At 40.9% G+C, this 23,232-nt stretch overlaps 1 protein-coding gene across 2 annotated transcripts in view; it reads right to left on the reverse strand.

Annotated features, from left to right (window-relative positions):
* Positions 1–10,450: 10,450 nt before the first annotated feature.
* The window catches only part of ITGA6 (integrin subunit alpha 6), an 87,797-nt gene continuing 75,015 nt past the window's right edge, over positions 10,451–23,232 (reverse strand). Inside the window, exons 24-26 of one of the 2 annotated variants that reach the window (XM_019970839.2) lie at positions 17,350–17,475; positions 14,803–14,932; positions 10,451–12,613 (exon numbers count right to left, since the gene is read on the reverse strand). In XM_019970839.2, the coding sequence (XP_019826398.2) occupies positions 14,825–14,932; positions 17,350–17,475 (234 nt within the window). In that variant the 3' untranslated portion in view covers positions 10,451–12,613; positions 14,803–14,824. The remainder of the gene's footprint in view (positions 12,614–14,802; positions 14,933–17,349; positions 17,476–23,232) is intronic. The other variant, XM_019970831.2, reaches the window with a different exon arrangement.

Consider the following 23,232-nt stretch of genomic DNA (forward strand, 5'->3'; position numbering starts at 1 on the left):
CAGTACAGTATATTAACACATATATATGGAATTTAGAAGATGGAAACAATGACCCTATATGCGAGACAGCAAAAGAGACACAGATGTAATGAACAGACTTTTGGACTCTGTGGGAGAAGGCAAGGGTAGGATGATTTGAGAGAATAGCATTGAAACATGTATATTACTATATGTGAAATAGATTGCCAGTCCAGGTTCAATGCATGAGACAGGGTATTCAGGACCGGTTGCACTGGGATGACCCTGAGGGATGGGATGGGGAAGAGGGAGATAGGAGCAGGGTTCAGAATGGGGGACACATGTACCCCCATGGCTGATTCATATCAATGTATGGCAAAAAACACTACAATATTGTAAAGTAATTAGCCTCCAATTAAAATAAATAAATTAATTAAAAAAGAAAAAAGATTCACCCTAACATGACATATATTTAATATCTTGGAGAATCAAGTTGATGTCAAAAGCAATAAAAATATTCTAAATCCAGCATTAGCTAGAAGGCAGTTACATCCCATGCATTTTCTCTTTTAATTTCCTAGATCTTTTAACATTTTCTTTGGGTGAGTGGCCGTATCAGTTGGGGTTCAGGGCGTAAAGTAAAAACCACTCTAGGTATTACTGCCATGAAGGGATTTAATTCAGGAAATTACATGTATACAACACAGACTAAAGTAGGCTCTAGACAGGGCCTCTGGGGATAGTATCTAGAACAATGACTCATCTAGGGGTTTCTGGAAATTTAGGTGATGAAAAATACTTGTAGCTACAATCCATAGTCAAAAACAGGGAATGAGACCACCACCAGTTAACCCTTTCTAATACTCAGAAAGCTAGAAGACCCTCAACACTGAACCTTAGGTCTCCACAGCCATGCTTGCTAGTAGAAACACTCATTGAGTCCACCTTGTAGATCGCAAATGAAGGTACATAATTCACAGAATCCAGCTCATGTGCAAAGCCCCTAGCTGCAAGGGGACTCTGGAAGAGAAGTTTTAGCTTTCCAGCCCTTCTAATAAAAGGGTGGAATAGAAGTTGGCAAGCCAATCCACAGATATCTATCTCAGTGGGCTTAGGCATTATTCATTTGTTTCCTAGGAGGAGTAGCTGGGTTTTTTGCGGTGGCAACAGGCAAAGGGAAACTGAAGAACTGTTGCTGCTTAAGAAAGAAATTGTCAGATTGCAGAAGTTTAAGAGTTTGGCTGACTTTTACTGCAGTCTTTCTGTTTTGTTACTGACTTAAAGAAGTTATTGTAACCAGACCAACATATCGCTGCTTCTGTGGGTCAGCTACTAGAACTGGCAGATTATTCCCCATTCAGTTGTAAATGGAATTTTGCTTCTAGCAGGTCTTAAAGGCATGGCCCATAGAGTAGCCTAAAAGGAATGTTATCTATCCTGTCATCCTCACATAAAACAAAGACTAAAATGTGCCCTGATTGTTCTTTATGCGCAAATTTGAGGATGTTAGGGATTGGAAGTTGTTAAAGGTGAGTAGACAGGTGTCTCCTTTCTAGAAGCCTAGGTTATAATCCTTCCATATACTGTTTTACAGATGCAGAAATTAAACCATTAGGGGTAAACAGAAAGTGGCAGATAAGTGACTTGAACCTTGAATGAAGATCGATTCCACAGACTCTTGCTACCCAATGTATAATCTGTGGACTGCAGCGTCTGGAGCTCATTAGAAGAGTTGACTCTCAGGCTCTTTCCCAAGCTCTCTGAAGCAGCACCTGAAGCTTAATGTCTGCAGGTGATTCTCAGGCATGTTAAAGTGTGAGGAGGATGGCTTTTAACCACTTTGTTGATTTAAGACTTCCTAACAAAGTGACAAAGAATATAATCAATCTGATTTCGGTGTTGACCATCTGGTGATGTCCATGTGTAGCGTCTTCTCTTATGTTGTTGAAAGAGGGTGTTTGCTATGACCAGTGCATTTTCTTGGCAAAACTCTATTAGTCTTTGCCCTGCTTCGTTACGTATTCCAAGGCCAAATTTGCCTGTTATTCCAGGTGTTTCTTGACTTCCTACTTTTGCATTCCAGTCCCCTATAATGAAAAGGACATCTTTTTTGGGTGTTAGTTCTAAAAGGTCTTGTAGGTCTTCATAGAACCATTCAACCTCAGCTTCTTCAGCGTTACTGGTTGGGGTATAGACTTGGATTACTGTGATATTGAATGGTATGCCTTGGAAACAAACAGAGATCATTCTGTCGTTTTTGAGATTGCATCCAAGTACTGTATTTTGGACTCTTTTGTTGACCATGATGGCTACTCCATTTCTTCTGAGGGATTCCTGCCCGCAGTAGTAGATATAATGGTCATCTGAGTTAAATTCACCCATTCCAGTCCATTTCAGTTCGCTGATTCCTAGAATGTCAACATTCACTCTTGCCATCTCTTGTTTGACCACTTCCAATTTGCCTTGATTCATGGACCTGACATTCCAGGTTCCTATGCAATATTGCTCTTTACAGCATCAGACCTTGCTTCTATCACCAGTCACATCCACAGCTGGATATTGTTTTTGCTTTGGCTCCATCCCTTCATTCTTTCTGGAGTTATTTCTCCACTGATCTCCAGTAGCATATTGGGCACCTACTGACCTGGGGAGTTCCTCTTTCAGTATCCTATCATTTTGCCTTTTCATACTGTTCATGGGGTTCTCAAGGCAAGAATACTGAAGTGGTTTGCCATTCCCTTTTCCAGCAGACCACATTCTGTCAGATCTCTCAACCATGATGTGCCCGTGTTGGGTATGACCTAAATCAAATCCCTTATGATTATACAGTGGAAGTGAGAAATAGATTTAAGGGCCTAGATCTGATATATAGAGTGCCTGATGAACTATGGAATGAGGTTCGTGACATTGTACAGGAGACCGGAATCAAGAACATCCCCATGGAAAAGAAATGTAAAACAGCAAAATGGCTTTCTGGGGAGGCCTTACAAATCGCTGTGAAATTAAGAGAAGCGAAAAGCAAAGGAGAAAAGGAAAGATATAAGCATCTGAATGCAGAGTTCCAAAGAATAGCAAGAAGAGATAAGAAAGCCTTCCTCAGCGATCAATGCAAAGAAATAGAGGAAAACAACAAAATGGGAAAGACCAGAGATCTCTTCAAGAAAATTAGAGATACCAAAGGAACATTTCATGCAAAGATGGGCTCGATAAAGGACAGAAATGGTATGGACCTAACAGAAGCAGAAGGTATCAAGAAGAGGTGGCAAGAATACACAGAAGAACTGTACAAAAAAGATCTTCACAACCCAGATAATCACGATGGTGTGATCACTGACCTAGAGCCAGACATCCTGGAACGTGAAGTCAAGTGGGCTTTAGAAAGCATCACTACAAACAAAGCTAGTGGAGGTGATGGAATTCCAGTTGAGCTATTTCCAATCCTGAAAGATGATGCTGTGAAAGTGCTGCACTCAATATGCCAGCAAATGTGGAAAACTCAGCAGTGGCCACAGGACTGGAAAAGGTCAGTTTTCATTCCAATCCCAAAGAAAGGCAATGCCAAAGAATGCTCAAACTACCGCACAATTGCACTCATCTCACACGCTAGTAAAGTAATGCTCAAAATTCTCCAAGCCAGGCTTCAGCAATATGTGAACCGTGAACTTCCTGATGTTCAAGCTGGTTTTAGAAAAGGCAGAGGAACCAGAGATCAAATTGCCAACATCTGCTGGATCATAGAAAAAGCAAGAGAGTTCCAGAAAAACATCTATTTCTGCTTTATTGACTATGCCAAAGCCTTTGACTGTGTGGATCACAATAAACTGTGGAAAATTCTGAAAGAGATGGGAATACCAGACCACCTGATCTGCCTCTTGAGAAATTTGTGTGCAGGTCAGGAAGCAACAGTTAGAACTGGACATGGAACAACAGACTGGTTCCAAATAGGAAAAGGAGTTTGTCAAGGCTGTATATTGTCACCCTGCTTATTTAACTTATATGCAGAGTACATCATGAGAAACGCTGGACTGGAAGAAACACAAGCTGGAATCAAGATTGCTGGGAGAAATATCCATAACCTCAGATATGCAGATGACACCACCCTTATGGCAGAAAGTGAAGAGGAACTAAAAAGCCTCTTGATGAAAGTGAACATGGAGAGTGAAAAAGTTGGCTTAAAGCTCAACATTCAGAAAACGAAGATCATGGCATCTGGTCTCATCACTTCATGGCAAATAGATGGGGAAACAGTGTCAGACTTTATTTTTCTGGGCTCCAAAATCACTGTAGATGGTGAATGCAGCCATGAAATTAAAAGACGCTTACTCCTTGGAAGGAAAGTTATGACCAACCTTGACAGCATATGGAAAAGCAGAGACATCACTTTGCCAACAAAGGTCCGTCTAGTCAAGGCTATCGTTTTTCCAGTGGTCATGTATGGATGTGAGAGTTGGACTGTGAAGAAGGCTGAGCGCCGAAGAATTGATGCTTTTGAACTGTGGTGTTGGAGAAGACTCTTGAGAGTCCCTTGGACTGCAAGGAGATCCAACCAGTCCATTCTGAAAGAGATCAGCCCTGGGATTTCTTTGGAAGGAATGATGCTAAAGCTGAAACTCCAGTACTTTGGCCACCTCATGTGAAGAGTTGACTCATTGGAAAAGACTCTGATGCTGGGAGGGATTGGGGGCAGGAGGAGAAGGGGATGATAGAGGATGAGATGGCTGGATGGCATCACTGACTCGATGGACTGAGCCTGGGTGAACTCTGGGAGTTGGTGATGGACAGGGAGGCCTGGCGTGCTGCGATTCATGGGGTCGCAAAGAGTTGGACACAACTGAGCGACTGAACTGAACTGAACTGAACAAAGTGGCTGGAGAAGGAAATGGCAACCCACTCCAGTGTTCTTGCTTGGAGAATCCCATGGACGGAGAAACCTGGTAGGCTGCAGTTCATGAGGTCGCTAAGAGTCCGACACGACTGAGTGACTTCACTTTCACTTTCATGCATTGGAGAAGGAAATGGCCACCCACTCCAGTGTTCTTGCCTGGAGAATCCCAGGGATGGGGGAGCCTGGTGGGAAGCCGTCTGTGGGGTCACACAGAGTCGGACACGACTGAAGCGACTTAGCAGCAGCAGCAACAACAAAGTGGCTATGGCTGTAAGCACCCTAGAACTTGAGTTCCATCAGCAATTTGATGACACCTTGGAATCAAACAGACGCCCAATCTTTCTAGGGAAAGGTTCCCCTTTTATGGACTTTAGAGTCTTTGGGTCAGTGCAGTGTGACACGTGGAAAGAAGAAAAGGGAGTTTTTCAACTGTTCTTGCACTGACAAATCTGGTCTAATATACGTCATGTAACTTGAGCATGAATGGGCCTACGAGCACTTCCTCTTCTGCACAGCAGTAAAGGTACGTAAGCAACAAAACTACAACATGCCTTCCCACTGCAGGAAACCAAAGAATCTATCGTATGGGTGAAGAACTGAGGAATGGTTCAAAAAAGAATCCTCTCTTTTTACACTCTTCCATTTCTGGAGAAAAAAAATCAATGAGTCAGTACATAGTAATTTCAAGATACCTACATATGGACTTTGTGTGCATGCTCCAAGCCTGCCTTATGGTCATTGTATTAAGGGTTTGAAACAGTTTGACATAAGTCAGTCTTGTACAAAATGACCTATGTTGACGAGCAGTTTAAACGTAAGAGTTAGGCTCACAGCATTTTTTAGTGAAGGTTACTCGCACTTGCAGACTGTAGCTATAGCAGGTAAACCGAGGGGTATGAAAAACCTAGATGAGGAGACAGGTCAGCAACAGGTAAACTATATTTCCCCATCTGTGAAATGAGAAAGTAGAACTAGATTTCCATGTTTCCTTCCTATTTTAACATTTTATGGTTCTACATAACAAGTGTAATTATTAAACTAACATTTAGTGAACATTTTCTGATCCTCTCATCATTCCTTTTAAGAACCCATGAGATTGGTACTAATATCAATCTTACTTTACAAATAGAGAAACTGGGGCACAGACATGTCAGTCACTCGTGGGGGTTATAAGAGGGGAAACTGTTTCACACCCTGGCAGTCTGACCGCAGCCTCACTCTTACGCATCCTATTCATTGCCTCCTACTTTATGGCAAATATGTCTCTAACTTCCAAGCTCTTGTTACTGGTGCACTGGAAACCTCACACGCAGCAATAAGGCATTTACACACAGAGGGCAGAGCTCTTGCCATAAATATTGAAGAAGCCGTCCAGTGCTTTAGAAGCAGCTCTCAATCTTAGCTATACATTAAGAGTCACCAGGGAAGCCTCAAATAGCACGGATGCCTGGATTCCACACTGAAGAGTTTCTGATGGAGTCAGTCTGACATGAATTCTCGGCACTGGGTTTTGTTTTTGTTTTTGTTTTTTTTTAATGTTTTTTAGGAATTTAAATAGGGAGCCCAGATTGAGAGTAGACTACTCCCAACTTTATAGGAATGGGGTTGGTTCTAGAGGCAAGTTCTACCCATGTAGGACCAGGTACTAACCTGATAGTCAACCATTGATACCCTGACACAAGATTTTTAATTCTGCTAGTTATGTTATGGAGAAGGAAATGGCAACCCACTCCAGTATTGTTGCCTGGAAAATCCCATGACAGAGGAGCCTGGTGGGCTACAGTCCGTGGAGTTGCAGAGTCAGATGACTGACTGACTGAGCACATTTATGTAAAGTAGATTACCTGTTTGTCAGTACCACCTGTTGTTTTGGATAAGCTTCCTGTAAAAGGGCAGAGCCAGTGTCTTATTTGTATGTGTGTCCCCAGAGCCTGGGAACATATCTATAAATTTTATTTCCAATTGGGAAGGAAATAATGAAACCACATCTAACTATCTCCATATAACAAGATCTTGACAGAACACTCACTTAAATCTGCTGGTTACTGTTGAACTGAATACTTATCTGCTAGGCTTTGAGATAGGGAAAGAAGTGTACTCTCTTCCTAGAGTTTGAGATTTCTTGGAGATTTTCTGGAAGGACAGTGTATCAATAGCGTGTGAGAAATTTTATCTGACCCCTGCTAACATGGATATGTCTCTGCCCACTTCCGTGACCCCAGCACAAGCAGCCTGATAAAGAGATGCTCCAGGGTCAGGGCATTTAAGCTTTGCTGACTACGATGAAAGTCACTCAATATGCCAGCAAATGTGGAAAACTCAGCAGTGGCCACAGGACTGGAAAAGATCAGTTTTCATTCCAATCCCAAAGAACGGCAATGCCAAAGAATGCTCAAACTACCACACAATTGCACTCATCTCACACGCTAGTAAAGTAATGCTCAAAATTCTCCAAGCCAGGCTTCAGCAATATGTGAACCGTGAACTTCCTGATGTTCAAGCTGGTTTTAGAAAAGGCAGAGGAACCAGAGATCAAATTGCCAACATCCGCTGGATCATGGAAAAAGCAAGAGAGTTCCAGAAAAACATCTATTTCTGCTTTATTGACTATGCCAAAGCCTTTGACTGTGTGGATCACAAGAAACTGTGGAAAATTCTGAAAGAGATGGGAATAGCAGACCACCTGACCTGCCTCTTGAGAAACCTGTGTGCAGGTCAGGAAGCAACAGTTAGAACTGGACATGGAACAACAGACTGGTTCCAAATAGGAAAAGGAGTACGTCAAGGCTGTATATTGTCACCCTGTTTATTTAACTTCTATGCAGAGTACATCATGAGAAACGCTGGACTGGAAGAAACACAAACTGGAATCAAGATTGCTGGGAGAAATATCAATAACCTCAGATATGCAGATGACACCCCCTTATGGCAGAAAGTGAAGAGGAACTCAAAAGCCTCTTGATGAAAGTGAAAGTGGAGAGTGAAAAAGTTGGCTTAAAGCTCAACATTCAGAAAACGAAGATCATGGCATCCGGTCCCACCACTTCATGGGAAATAAATGGGGGAACAGTGGAAACAGTGTCAGACTTTATTTTTCTGGGCTCCAAAATCACTGCAGATGGTGACTGCAGCCATGAAATTAAAAGACGCTTACTCCTTGGAAAGAAAGTTATGACCAACCCAGACAGCATGTTCAAAAGCAGAGACATTACTTTGCCAACAAAGGTCCGTCTAGTCAAGGCTATGGTTTTTCCTGTGGTCATGTATGGATGTGAGAGTTGGACTGTGAAGGAGGCTGAGCGCCAAAGAATTGATGCTTTTGAACTGTGGTGTTGGAGAAGAATCTTGAGAGTCCCTTGGACTGCAAGGAGATCCAACCAGTCCATTCTGAAAGAGATCAGCCCTGGGATTTCTTTGGAAGGAATGATGCTAAAGCTGAAACTCCAGTACTTTGGCCACCTCATGTGAAGAGTTGACTCATTGGAAAAGACTCTGATGCTGGGAGAGATTGGGGGCAGGAGGGGGAGAGATTGGGGGCAGGAGGAGAAGGGGACGACAGAGGATGAGATGGCTGGATGGCATCACTGACTTGATGGACGTGAGTCTGAGTGAACTCTGGGAGTTGGTGATGGACAGGGAGGCCTGGCGTGCTGCGATTCATGGGGTCGCAAAGAGTTGGACATGACTGAGCGACTGATCTGATCTGATGAAAGTCACACTTTTCCTTCACTCCAGTGTAGTCATCAACCGTCACCCGGTTAGCTTTTCCCTTTGTGGTCCACTTTGAACTGTGTTAGACCCATTTTCTCTCCCTGACTTGTTTTAGAGTTCACCTACCTGTCCAGGATTTAACCAGGAATCCCTTTGTAACATTTCCCTCCTAAATGGGTCTGTTGGTAACACCTCTGCAGACGTGGCCTCAGCCACTGGCTCACAGCACTCTGAGAGAGCTGGGCCAGAGAAGGCAAAACCTATTTTTAAGATAAAGAAAAGTTACTTGCCACTTGATCACAATCAGAACAAGTGGTGGAACAGATGCCCCCTGGCTTCATTGCAGTAGCCACTCTTGAAATCATCCTGAAGTTCATTTTCTCTCCTTGAGGCTCAATGCAAGAGGGTAGACTACAGAAGTCCAAAGGATGGACCACTCATCCTTTGAGCTCGAGGAACTGCCTTTAATCATTTACTTTGGCTTCAAGCTCATCAAATAACCCTTCCACGTTCCTGCTTTCTTAGCTCTGGGAATGTTATTTATGTGGAAGCCAGTCACCTACAACATTTTACCATTTTTCTCCTTTAAAACAAAACAGCCCGTCAGTCCCAGCCTGTTTTCCCACAATGTCCTCATTGTACTAGGGCTAAGTTTCTTACTAAGATGTTTTCATCCAGGATAGAAGGCTGGAGCTTATCCTTATTTCCTGGTCCGGACAATGTAAGGCATTTCCCACCAACATCTACCCCACATTCTAGAATATTCTCAACCACAGGGGCATGACATAAGCCATAACTCTGCATGATATGCTGCGAGGTTGTAGCAAGTAATCTGCAACCAACAATTACATGTCAGTGTTCACAGACAGGTCCAAGGGTCCCCTGTATGAATACCACTATCACACTCTGAGGCATCTCTGATTTTTGTGAGGAAGAGAAGGAAGCAGAGTCCCAGGAGTCCCATAACGCACTACCATGACCTCTGCCAAGGGCATTTATGCCACAGCCCTAGCCAAAGCAGTTACAGATGCTCCTAACCACTGACTACACATCACTGCAGTGACTTACACTAGGTATACCCGTAGGACTGTGGTTAATAAAGTCCCAGCCACTGGCCTGTCTAAAAAGTACCTATCACTCATTTCTTTAGATGGTTAACATCACTGGTCTGACCTTCAAAGAACTAACAAGGCTAAGACATAACGTATAATACCAAGTACAATGGAAAACTATTCCCTATTAGACTGGACATTTTATGATGGAAAATTTATTCAGGCCAGGGCATGCTATATTGTCTGCACACTATATACATGCCTTCCATTTATTAAATTGTGACAGTCCGGCTAGAGAAGTTTCAAAAAGCTGCTTAAATTTAAATGAAATCCACTGATGAAGAAAATATTTTCTGACCTGTCAATTCTGCCTAGTCAGTGCTTGGTAATCTGTATAATGAGGCAGGTCACAGGTGGACTGCTGTCACAGTGAAAGTGTGTTCTAAGAAGAAAGCAACTTAGCCGTAAGAACTTTTTCCTTTGAGCCATGCGTCACTGCTAGCTGACACCCTATCCTTCAGAGGCATAATAAGCCTTTGAAGCAGATCAATCAGTGCTTACACACAACTCCCAATTTGCAGATATCTTGAACAAACCACCTTTCAGATCATTTTCTTTTGAAAATATTCTCAACAAACAGTAAAGCCAAGAGAGGAAAAAAAATCACATTTACATTGCATTCTGTGGAGCATTAATATCTTTGGCTGCTCTGAGATTATTCTTAGTGTCCCATAAATAAAAACACCAAAACCTTTATCGTTCAGCTTGATGCAATAAAAAGAAAGGCAAGTCAGGTTATTTATAATTTCACATGTACAATGCTGTGTTTCTAAGCCACAAACACTTTCATAAAAAAATTTTTATTTCACACTTTTATACAAATATCCACAGGTATCTTCTAATCATGAAATAATTTTACAATGCTAGTTAGTATACAAATGTATCAAATGCAAACAGACCAGTGACTTGACTTGAGATGACATTTTTAACAACTATAAACACCACTACATTCGTGTTTCTTTTGTTGGTGAACCACCCTTGCACCCCGCCCCCCTTTTTAGGACATTCATTTTTATAACAAAGGTCTATAAACACTTTCAAAATATCAGCTTCTCAGCAACCTATAAGCCAGCGCACTGGGTTCCAAGTTATCTGAGCAAGAAACTGAGATTTTAAACATTGTTATGACCTATTTTAGAGAAATTTCTGTAAACAAAATATCATCTGTAAAACTATTTTTGTTTTGAAAATTCCAAAGCACAACTAATATCTTAAGGGCATAAGATTTCTGGAAAAAAAAAAACAAAACACAAAAGCATCAATGTCACATATAGCTGTATTTTGTTCTTTTAAAAGATTTTGAGATGCTACTTATACTACAGCCAAACAAATTAGCACCTGTTTGTTGCTGTACCCCCGTAACTTAACATTTTGAAGTACAGTAATTTTTTAAAATTTAGCTTTCCAGCTATTCAATCTCTATTGAATGTATATAATAATAACTTCCTCCTCCCTCCCCTTCATCTTTAAAATTAAACAATTTAAAGTTCCTTTCAGAGTAGTTATTTTGGGGGATGCAGACAGGGGAGGAAACAAAGCAAAAAACAGAACATGGACTCATTGATTAAACGATTCCAATAATATTGTAAAACTTCGAAGCCACGATGTTCAGACTCTTGGTATCAGGTATTCAGTAGTCTTACACTGGATGGGTCTGGGTCCACCATCGGCACTCACCGTTTCTTTCAAGTCCTGAATATACAACATTTTCAGCAGTGACTAGACTGCACTCAAGTCCAGCAAACAATCCCATTATTTCCAAGAGTTCCTGGTGGTTACAGCAGGAAAATCAGAAATATCACACAGGGCTAAACTAAAAAATATCTTCTGTCTTTAAGAATTACACATCTCACAGTTAAATTCTATTTCTTAAATGTTTTGGGTTTGGAGGGAGAGGATAGTGCTGTCATGAAGGGAGTTAATAACTTAAACTTATACTTTATCTGTAAAGTATAACAACTCTCTGCTATATCTATAAAGACTTACTATGTTCTTTAGGCAGTCAGTAATTGAGGTCCAACCAGTGACCTCTTATGTTCTGATTCTGATTGCTTAATCCAACCTGAAGGGCAAACTGGAGAATCTTTGGCCTGTTAGTCAATAACAAAATGGTTTGTGAAAAAGAAAAATAAATACCATATACAAATAAGTATAACTAGCATTCAAATCTGTTATGCCTGTGTGTTTTAGTGAAAGGGAAATGAAACCTGTGTGTATTTGGCGTGAGCAGGTATTCACACGTCTAGGAAATGGAAAAAGATGGCAGGATGGCAACATTACCTTCTATTGCACATTTAATTTATGGGAGCACTTGAGTTTGAACACAGTTACCCTGATGGCATAGGGTTGTGATGCAGGACAGTTAACTGGCATGTTCTCCCATCCTTTGAGAAGAACGCTGGCAGAGGTGGTGCCAAGGCTGGGACGGTCACTCTGGCGCAGGGGTCACGGTGCCTTCTTCCAGCTACACCTTTGGAAGGATGTCGCGTAAGAGTAACCGGGCAGGCCCTTCCCCAGCACAAGTAAGTCAAAAACAAAGGCAACCCGGAACGTTAAATTAAGGCAGTTAAAGAAAAATCCATTCCAACAGCCTTCAATTTGGCTGTGCAAAACAGGAGCCTCGGGCCACGTAACAATGTCCACAGTTAAAACTGTAGGCCCGTACTGTTGTGCAGTCTGTCTGAAATCAGTATTCAGATATTGAACAGGTTTTTCAATCCATCTGAGTGTCTGGGTTGGGGAAAAAATAAAGCAGTTTGGATACTGTGAAGCTTTTCTGGCCTCCCTAGGAGTAGCTTTCATTTTCATTCCACTTTGTGATCCACTGTTTTTTTTCAGGGTTATCATTATATTTTTCATCTGGGATCTCTCGCTCTTCTTTCCGGATCCTTACAGCGTGGTATCGGGGAACGCTATCATCGTACCTAGAGCGTTTAAAGAATCCACACTGGAGACGGGGGGAGAAAGAAACAGACACAAATTAAGTAATTCCAAGAAGGGCAAGTCCACTAGATGGTAATATCTAAGCTTTCTGTTCAGCTATGCCTAAATTTAGACTGGGACAAAGAATAAAAGACATGGTTTTCTTTTAAGAAGGAACTAATAGGTCAAAAATAGTAATAGCCGGTGAGGATAAACAGAAGAGAACAGCTGTAAAACTGGAAGAAAAGTCCCTTTTCCCATCTTGTCTTTCCGTCTTATTATAGCAATGTTAGTTACCTCTAAGAGTTGAAGAGTTTATGAAACAGTGCTTCCATTTTTTTATAATCACCATATTATATGTAAAAGATCTAACTTTCAGATTACTAGAACATCATGTTAATTTCAAGAACAACTTTTTTTCAAGGTCATAAACCAAAGATTATTCCATGCCCCTCTTCCACTAACAAAATGGAAATCAGGTCACAAATATTTTACAAATTACTACTTGAAATGGGTGATTTAATCTCCTCTCCTTCTAGGCTCCAGTACATCTTTCTTAATAGCTAAGATGTAATTTATACTGCCTGGATTTCCAAATGAAGCTTCCAAACTAAGCTGTTTCATTAATAAATCATGCAGTGACTGTGTCCTGCAATAAAATCATTCATGTACCACAAAGAATTTGAGAAACTATCACTAGATTGAATTTCAGAGCATCCTCTAATTTCTTTTCTTTTTGGCAAAAATACAGCACTTACACTTAGATTATTAATGAATATATATTTTATTAATCTGTAAAAACATATTCAATCTTATCCAAAGTAGGTTTTTATTGGGAACATACCTGGAAATTCTTAAGTCAGACTGAATTTTTTTAATAAAATATATATATATTTTTTAAAAATATGTCTTTAATTTTTAAATGCAGATAAAAGATGGATGAGGAAGATACTTAGAATAGTTGATTAATGTGTTTACTATGTGACATCAATAGGCATAGAACATTTGTTTTGAATGATGTTAAGCTATAAAAATGGCATGGGGCAAAATAAAATTATGTACAAATTTATCACTATTTATCACAAATTTATCACTAAATCGGTGAGGAAAATGGGACAAGAATTTTTGTTCTAAGGTCTTTTCTATTTTCTGCAAAAAAGCCAAAACACCTATCTGTCACATAGTGTGACTACTGCCCCATTTAAACAAAGAAGAAATCGGGGTGATACATAAACTGAAATGGAAATGCTGGGATTCGTCATGACAGGGCCATGGAAAGGGATTACAGGGGTAATTCTACCCTCTGGTGCCCACAGAAATGGAAAAAGGAATTGCTGCCAATTCCTGTTTCCATGGAGTTACAAATAAGAGAAGCCAAACATGAACTTAAAATCAGCTGAGACCCAGGGCTGAAAAAAATTTCTAGGAACATGGAACAAGGTCAAACTCCATTACAACATTTTGAATAAACTGTCCACAGCATTTTTATATTAAACTTTTGTAAACTGAAGGCCATGTTGGCAAAGAATCATCTTCTGAAGTCAACCATAATGTCTGTCACGCCAGTAGTGAAGAGTTTGTTGTAATGGTCTTTGACTTGTAGTAGATATGCAGGGAAAGGAAGTTGCATGCTTAGCCAGCATAAAACAATTTCTGAGCAACAATAAAAGCATTCCGAAGCCTTGCCCCATCATTTTATAGCACGAAAATCAAAAAGATGACAGTGAGAAAGCCCTCTCTTAAAGAGAAACACAATGTTTCCAACATGCAACAGGTTAATTAGGCAGTCAACACAAACTTCTGTGGGAAATTCCAAAATGGACAAGAAATCTGGGATGATTTCTTATGCATCTTTGAAATTCCAAGTGGTAAGCTACATACTAGATTAACAACACGTGGGAAACTGGTCTACTGTAGAGGTCTAACACCTCCTATGTGTACGTAGATAGCAGTTTTCTTCATTGCTGTGGGTGATGTCTATTAACAACAAAAAGTAGCTCACCTGCAACGAAAGATTCTTTGTGCACTTAAAAAAAAAACAACACTAAGCTTTCAAGTGAAATAAATGAAATAAATTCAAGCAAGGCAAGCCAGTGTGGACATTTGGAAAACGTCTGTTAATGGGACACACACAGCAAGCTGTTGCTTTTAAAGTTAGCCACCACAACCATAGCAGGTTCCACAGCTAGCAATTAAAAAACATTGATCAATTACCAATTACAGAAGTAGATCAATACTACGCATCAGAAGTAAGCCTCTCTTTATCAGATGGCTGAGCATGGATCTCAGCCTTGTGATATGTGGCATCATAGTGATCTTTCTTATTTCTCTTGAAGAAACCACACTACAAGGAAGCAAGGTATTTAGTCAGTGTTACAGTTCTGTGTATAAAAGCTAAACAAAAGAAAAATCTCAAAGTTTAACCTGTTTCCTACTTACAGCTTGCTTACAAAGAGACCACTATGGATCAACCAAAAGGGAACGGACCCCATACCATATGACACAGTGACATCAAGTGTGCTGTATACTCAGTTGCTAAGTCCTGTCTGATTCTTTATAAAGACTGCATGGACTATAGCCCACCAGGCTTCTCGGTCCATGGAATTTTCCAGCCGAGAACATTGGACTGGATTGCCATTTCCTTCTCCAGGGACTCTTCCTGATCCAGGGATCTGCTTGGCAGGCAGATTCTTTACCATGGCACCGCCTGGGAAGCCCCAGTGACGTCAATTAACCCAACTCTATTACCATGGGTCTCTGGTCAAATATTTACATGGATGACACTAGTAAATTGATTTTTCTATTTGTAACAAATCCTAAGGGCCAAAATCATTCTAAAAGGGAAAATATTTACACATCTGATCATAGTTTTGGGTAGTTTCTTCTTGCGGGGCTTCCCAGGTAGCTCAGTGGTAAAGAATCTGCCTGCCAATGCAGGAGACAGGGGTTCGATCCCTGGGTCAGGAATATCCCCTGGAGGAGAAAATGGTAATCCACTCTAGCATTCTTGCCTGGGAAATTTCACAGACAGGGGAGCCTGATGGGCTATAGTCCACGGGGCTGCAAAAAGTTGGACACAACTCAGCACACACTTTCTTCTTGCAGGGGATATGGAGTCTAACTATGCAAGATTGACATCCGTAGATTACTGATTCAAAGTGTAAGAATAAATTCTCTAAGACTTAGCACAAATCCAAATAAAGAGATACTGAATATATTCCTGTCCTTTTCAGTGAATTTGAAGGGATAAGTGCCATCTACTTGAGGCCTTTGTGGGGTAAATCACAATATAAATTTGAACATACCATCATGAAATAATGATTGCTCTCACTTTCCCAAATTCTGAGCCATCACATAACGTTTAAGTGATAGTAATCTGTGCTCCTCAGATTAGGTCACTCTAAATATAGAGATATAGGAAAAGACTGTCCTTATAGGACCTCTTCTGGAGAGCAATAGAAGGCCATCCTCAAATATCAAACCTCACATTCAGCTTTTGATATCCAAATAATTTCCAGAGCATCTCCTATATCAGCTGGCTGCACTCAGACAAACCTACTGTCTAAAGTAAACATCAGGTAGGGCTGGCTGACTTCCCCTGGGAGGATGGGTCTTGGCATGAGCAGATACCAAATTTCAATCACACGACTGGAGGATGCCCAAAAACTATCTCAAAATTATCTTGGCAAAAGGAAGTTACTTGGAAAAATAAAGCAAAAAGAGATGCCCAATATTTGAAAGTGAGAATATCTTAAGTCCTTGTCCATTATACTTGGATCCAAAGAAAAGATAAAGATAGTTTGATCCTAGGGACTAGTAGTTGAGTTTCATCATCCTTTGCCTCTAGACCAGACATGTTTGGAAACCCCAAATTTCTGGCCTTTTAGAAAAGTAATACACTGCATACATAATGTCACAGTAATTATCCTAATGTTTTAGAACTGAGTAAAGGATAGAGACTATAAATATCCTCTCTTCACATCATGTCAAGTTGAGTTGCCAAATAAGTCATTACAAACTTTGTTTTGAGTTTTTGGGGACTGTTGATAAAAGTCTGTGAATCTCCATTACTACCTGAGAATAACCCAAGATCTATAGGTGATAACTTTTGCCAAGAAAAGTACGTGACATCTCATGCATTTTTTGTAATGTCGACTATTTACTGGTAGAAAGCAGAGGGAAGATACTACATTATATTTACAGGACCAGACTATAATGAAGTACATCATATTAAACACAGACCTTCCTTATGCTTGACATAGGCTATGGTGACCACTTTGGGATTCATTGATTTCATGCTTTCCTATTTCCTAATCTAGCTGCAACTGTAACAAGCCCCCATTGCTGCCATGAACATTTCTTTACAAAAATTGAAATTAATAGGGATACAGATTCTGATTAGGGTGATAACCAATTTGGCTTAGATTCAGAATTTGATCAGCAATAAAGAAATGGTCATAGTGGTAAAATTTAAAAAATTATTATCTGCCAAACATGCTATATTATATGTGAAAACACTGAAATTTACACACTTAAGAAACCTCTTATATAAATAGTATTCCTTTACAAAATATTAGATAGGTATTCAGATCTTCATTATATAATTCTTGAGTTTGCTGTATTTTGGAAACAGTTCATAGAATAAAATGTTGGGGAAAAGAAGCAATGAAAAATGTATGTACTATCAGTGTTAATTTACTTTAAAAAGAAAACCTGAAATAAAGTTTATATCACAAAACTCAAGTCCCAGATATGACTTACCTTCCACAGTAAAAATACTAATAGACCAAGCATCAAAATCCCAGCAAGAATGGCCACTAGGATGATCCACCAAGGTACTCCTGAATGCTGAGCTACAGTCTTTGAGGGAAACACAGTCACGCGAACCTATGGGGCGTAAAGGAAAGCAAGACCATTACAAACTCGGGTGAGAATTAAACCCTGAGTTTGGATCACTAATTCTGCTTCTAGATACACTTGGTCAATGTAGCCTACAGATGGATGACGTGTCTTTTTGGTGTGAGTTCCTTTCCTTTAGTAATGGAATATTGCTTCAAGAGGCATTTCTTGGAGCTCTTTTGCCAGAACCTGGAAAATGCTGAATTATGTTTTGATGAAATAATTGCTTCTGTGCTAACTTACCTTTTATAAATTTTTATAATCAATAAAAGTAGAGAAAATTGTATAATGAACCATCATTTAATCAACAGCAAGTTTCAACAATTACCCAGAGGGATACAACCAATCTTGTTATATCTACATTAATATAACCTGGTATCTTTTTGAGAACAATCACCCTCTCTTAATCAAGCATTCAACAATGGCAACAAAACGGTCCATTTATGCACAATTAGCCTACATTCCTCACTCATATTTTAAAGATGTTATGAAATATAAAAGAGGAATGGAGCTGCATTACTGACACCATTCTAATTTTCCCTTAAGGTTAAAAGCAAGCAGGACCCAGTGGGGCCCTCTCAGCAGACCAAAGCTTTATGGTTCAAACCTGACAGTTACTTGGAACCACAGGATTGTGATGGTCATCTTTGAAAACAGAAGATTACCTCTTCCCCAGCACATAGCCCCTTCCTCTCTTCCCTAAGTAATCTCAGAACAAAACCTGGGCAGTTGGTTCTTTGGGACATGAGTTTACCTTCTCCCCAGGATTGCTAGATTCCTCAATAAAGCTTTCTTTTCTTTTACCTAACACTTGTCTCTCAGTATTGGATTCTTGGGTTATGAGAAGCCAAACCTGAGTCTGGATAACAAACTAAAGATGCTCGTAAAGAATAAAATTTTCTGAAATGGCTTGCAGTCATTTATTACGACAATGTGTACATACAAACGAGACTCTGGATTCATTCAGAGGCAGCTTACAGCTTTAAGCAGCAGCTGATGAGAAGTTTAAGCTCTAAATACTTGATAGCTGGCAAATACCAATTGAATAGAAGTGTTTATTCAGAAATCTAAAAAGTTGCTTATGGTAATTTGCAACAATTTGGTTATGTGAGTTTAGAATTCAAGTGGATTTCTGTGATGCCAGAAGGTTTTTTTCAGGAAACTAATCTTCAAAGCTTATAAAAGACCTGGTGAAAGCTATAAATATGATTTTGTAAACTATACTGATTATTCATCTATCACTTTGAAGTTTCTGCTATTTTTGAATTTAAAGAATATAAAGTGAAGGGTAAAGAAAACTTAAGAGAGAACAATTTAACTCCTCAGAAGTGTTTCTAGATAAGTATTCTACATTAGTGTTGAATTCTGGATGCTGCCTAAAATGCTTCCATGTCTACACTGTGATCCAATACTACTATACTAGAACACTTAAAAAAAAAAAAAAACCAACTCTTAAAGTACTTCTATCTATACTAGAAAACAAGTTTTCAACCTGCTCTTACAGAATATACTTAAAAGCAGGAACTGCTTTTCTTTAAACATCTTTAACAGGAACAGAATTCACATTAAGAGTTTTCTAAACTCTAACCGCATAAACAACCTTTATCAGCTACTATGTTTCCTGTTATGGTCTCAATGAAGTTTCACTTAAGCTCTCAGCCCAGGGGAGGGCCTCCTGACTCACTTCCTCTTGCCTCCCCTTTCCCCAACAGGTGTCCTCAGTTCAGTCGCTCAATTGTGTCCGACTCTTTGTGACCCCATGAATCGCAGCACGCCAGGCCTCCCTGTCCATCACCAACTCCCAGAGTTCACCAGGACCCACATCCATCGAGTCAGTGATGCCATCCAGCCATCTCATCCTCTGTTGTCCCCTTCTCCTCCTGCCCCCAGTCCCTCCCAGCATCAGAGTCTTTTCCAATGAGTCAACTCTTCACATGAGGTGGCCAAAGTACTGGAGTTTCAGCTTCAGCACCATTCCCTCCAAAGAAATCCCAGGGCTGATCTCTTTCAGAATGGACCAGTTGGGATCTCCTTGCAGTCCAAGGGACTCTCAAGAGTCTTCAACACCACGGTTCAAAAGCATCAATTTTTCGGCGCTCAGCCTCCTTCACAGTCCAGCTCTCACATCCATACATGACCACAGGAAAAACCATAGCCTTGACTAGACGGACCTTTGTTGGCAAATGTCTCTGCTTTTGAATATGCTATCTAGGTTGGTCGTAATTTTCCTTCCAAGGAGTAAGCGTCTTTTAATTTCATGGCTGCAGTCACCATCTGCAGTGATTTTGGAGCCCAGAAAAATAAAGTCTGACACTGTTTCCACTGTTTCCCCAACTATCTCCCATGAAGTGATGGGACCGAATGCCATGATCTTTGTTTTCTGAATGTTGAGCTTTAAGCCAACTTTTTCACTCTCCACTTTCACTTTCATCAAGAGGCTTTTGAGTTCCTCTTCACTTTCTGCCATAAGGGTGGTGTCATCTGCATATCTGAGGTTATCGATATTTCTCCCGGCAATCTTGATTCCAGCTTGTGTTTCTTCCAGTCCAGCGTTTCTCGTGATGTACTCTGCGTAGAAGTTAAATAAGCAGGGTGATAATATACAGCCTTGACGTACTCCTTTTCCTATTTGGAACCAGTCTGTTGTTCCATGTCCAGTTCTAACTGTTGCTTCCTGACCTGCATACAGGTTTCTCAAGAGGCAGGTCAGGTGGTCTGGTATTCCCATCTCTTTCAGAATTTTCCACAGTTTATTGTGATCCACACAGTCAAAGGCTTTGGCATAGTCAATAAAGCAGAAATAGATGTTTTTCTGGAACTCTCTTGCTTTTTCCATGATCCAGCGGATGTTGGCAATTTGATCTCTGGTTCTTCTGCTTTTTCTGAAACCAGCTTGAACATCAGGAAGTTCACGGTTCATGTATTGCTGAAGCCTGGCTTGGAGAATTTTGAGCATTACTTTACTAGTGTGTGAGCTGAGTGCAACTGTGCAGTAGTTTGAGCATTCTTTGGCATTGCCTTTCTTTGGGATTGGAATGAAAACTGACCTTTTCCAGTCCTGTGGCCACTGCTGAGTTTTCCACATTTGCTGGCATATTGACTGCAATACTTTCACAGCATCATCTTTCAGGATTTGAAATAGCTCAACTGGAATACCATCACCTCCACAGGTGTCCTAGCTTTAAGCTAAAACAACTCTTTCTTGAGATTACTGGTTGAAGCAGAGAGGTACCCATGAAGTAGGGGAGAGAGAATGGTGAGAGACCAGTAAAGAAATAACATAGTTGATATGAGTGCTAAGTCAGACAATCCTAAACTAAAAAGATTACTTCCACCAGCCTGTGCTTTATCTTGGCTTCCAAGGTGCACAGTGGTCAAGAATCCTCTGCCAGTACAGGAAACACAAAAGATGCAGGTTAAATCCTTGGGTCCAGAAGACCCCCTGTAGAAGGGAACAGGTCCCACTCCAGTATTCTTGCCTGGAGAATTCCAAGGACAGAGGAGCCCGGCGGGCTACAGTCCATGGGGTTGCACAAAGTCGGGCACGACTTAGCAGCATGCACACACACATGCTTTATCTCGTTTAACTCTGCTTCCCTAGTATGTAGCACAGGCAAGCCACACAGTATCCATGGGCAAGGTGATGACTTGGAAGGGCCATTCTCATTTTTACCAATAAGCCCTGATGAAGCCTTTTGAAGTGGAGAGTAGACACTGGTCCACAGACAGAGGAATCAGCCCTATCACCACGGTACCAGTCTTTCAAATGGATGCTCTTAGAGGGAAACCACACCCCAAAACTGCTGCAATCCGACAGCCATAAGGGCTGAACAAGGTAGTTTTTTATTTTGTGGGGTTAGGAGTCGGGTGCAGTTTAAGCAGGAACTCAGCCGAGAGCTCTAAACCCCAGGTCTGGCTACCATTCAAATCAGATCTTGGAGCCTTTTAGAAACTAAAACAAGTCATTGTGCATCAGACTAAGGACGAATGCTAGGCTCTGGACCACACATTTAAGGTTCGGATGTGCTCTGCAAACTCAGTGTGTGTGTGTGTAAGGCCACGCCGCAGGAAGGCGGAAGAGGCCGGTCAGCAAGACTTTATTGTTTGTTTCCTTAAACTGTCAACTCTGTGTGGTGTGTGCGTGTGCATTTTGACAGTCATTCCCCAGCTGGGACTGAGAATAGGAGGGAAGTGGAGCTGGCCTTAGAATCAGGAGGGGGCAGACAAACTATGAGCTGAGATTCCCAGAGCTCTGGACACCTTGTCTCATCTCGTCACAGCAACTATTACTGATGAAAAATGACAGGTTCAGGCCAGTAGAAACTACTCCAACTTCAAAAACAAACAAACAAAAAAATTGTTTTGCTTGCATTAAAATCTAGGCATTTCCACAGGGATGACCTGTGCATGTGAACCTCATCCATCATGTGTCCAGAGGAAAAGGGTTTAATTCTGCTGATGCATTAAATTCCATCACCAGTGAGGAGTGCTGAGACCACATGAGCTTTCCCCCAGCCAAAGCTGTTTCCCTAAATCACTCTTTAATGTAATACACTCCACTCTCATTGAACTTTAGTATAAGATACTCACCCAGTGAAAGTATTTTTGTTATCTTTTACAAAACTATTAAGGAAACCATCCCCTTAGTGAGTATTCTTCATATTAGAAATTCATCTTATAGAAGAATCCACATCTCAAGTCCTTCTCTGAATTTAGAACCAAAAAATGAAAATCTCCTCCACCCTGAAGAATAACATGCCTACTTCCACTTATCACACTCTTTCTCATTTTTGGCAGGCAGGAAGTTTACCCACTCTCTTCCTATTCCTTAGGAATGAAGTTCAGTTTAGTCGCTCAGTCGTGTCCAACTCTTTGTGATCCCATGAACTGCTGCATGCCAGGCCTCCCTGTCCATTACCAACTCCCGGAGTCTACCAAAACCCATGTCCATTGAGTCGGTGATGCCATCCAACCATCTCATCCTCTGTCATCCCCTTCTCCTCCTGCCCTCAATCTTTCCCAGCATCAGGGTCTTTTCAGATGAGTCAGCTCTTCACATCAGGTGGCCAAAGTATTGGAGTTTCAGCTTCAACATCAGTCCTTCCAATGAACACCCAGGACTGATCTCCTTTAGGATGGACTGGTTGCATCTCCTTGCAGTCCAAGAGTCTTCTCCAGCACCACAGTTCAAAAGCATCAATTTTTCAGTGCTCAGCTTTCTTTATATTCCAACTCTCACATCCATACATGACCACTGGAAAAACCATACCCTTGACTAGACGGACCTTTGTTGACAAAGTAATGTCTCTGCTTTTGAATATGCTGTCTAGGTTGGTCATAACTTTCCTTCCAAGAAGTAAGCGTCTTTTAATTTCATGGCTGCAATCACCATCTGCAGTGATTCTGGAGCCCCCCAAAATAAAGTCAGCCACTGCTCCCACTGTTTCCCCATCTATTTGCCATGAAGTGATAGGACTGGATGCCATAATCTTTGTTTTCTGAATGCTGAGCTTTAAGCCAACTTCTTCACTCTCCTCTTTCACTTTCATCAAGAGGCTCTTTAGTTCCTCTTCACTTTCTGCCATAAGGGTGGTGTCATCTGCGTATCTGAAATTATTGGTATTTCTCCCGGCAATCTTGATTCCAGCTTGTGCTTCTTCCAGTCCAGCGTTTCTCATGATGTACTCTGCATAGAAGTTAAATAAGCAGGGTGACAATATACAGCCTTGACGTACTCCTTTTCCT

The sequence above is a fragment of the Bos indicus genome, chromosome 2 (assembly GCF_029378745.1).
Source record: "Bos indicus isolate NIAB-ARS_2022 breed Sahiwal x Tharparkar chromosome 2, NIAB-ARS_B.indTharparkar_mat_pri_1.0, whole genome shotgun sequence".
NCBI classification, from domain to species: Eukaryota; Metazoa; Chordata; class Mammalia; order Artiodactyla; family Bovidae; genus Bos; species Bos indicus.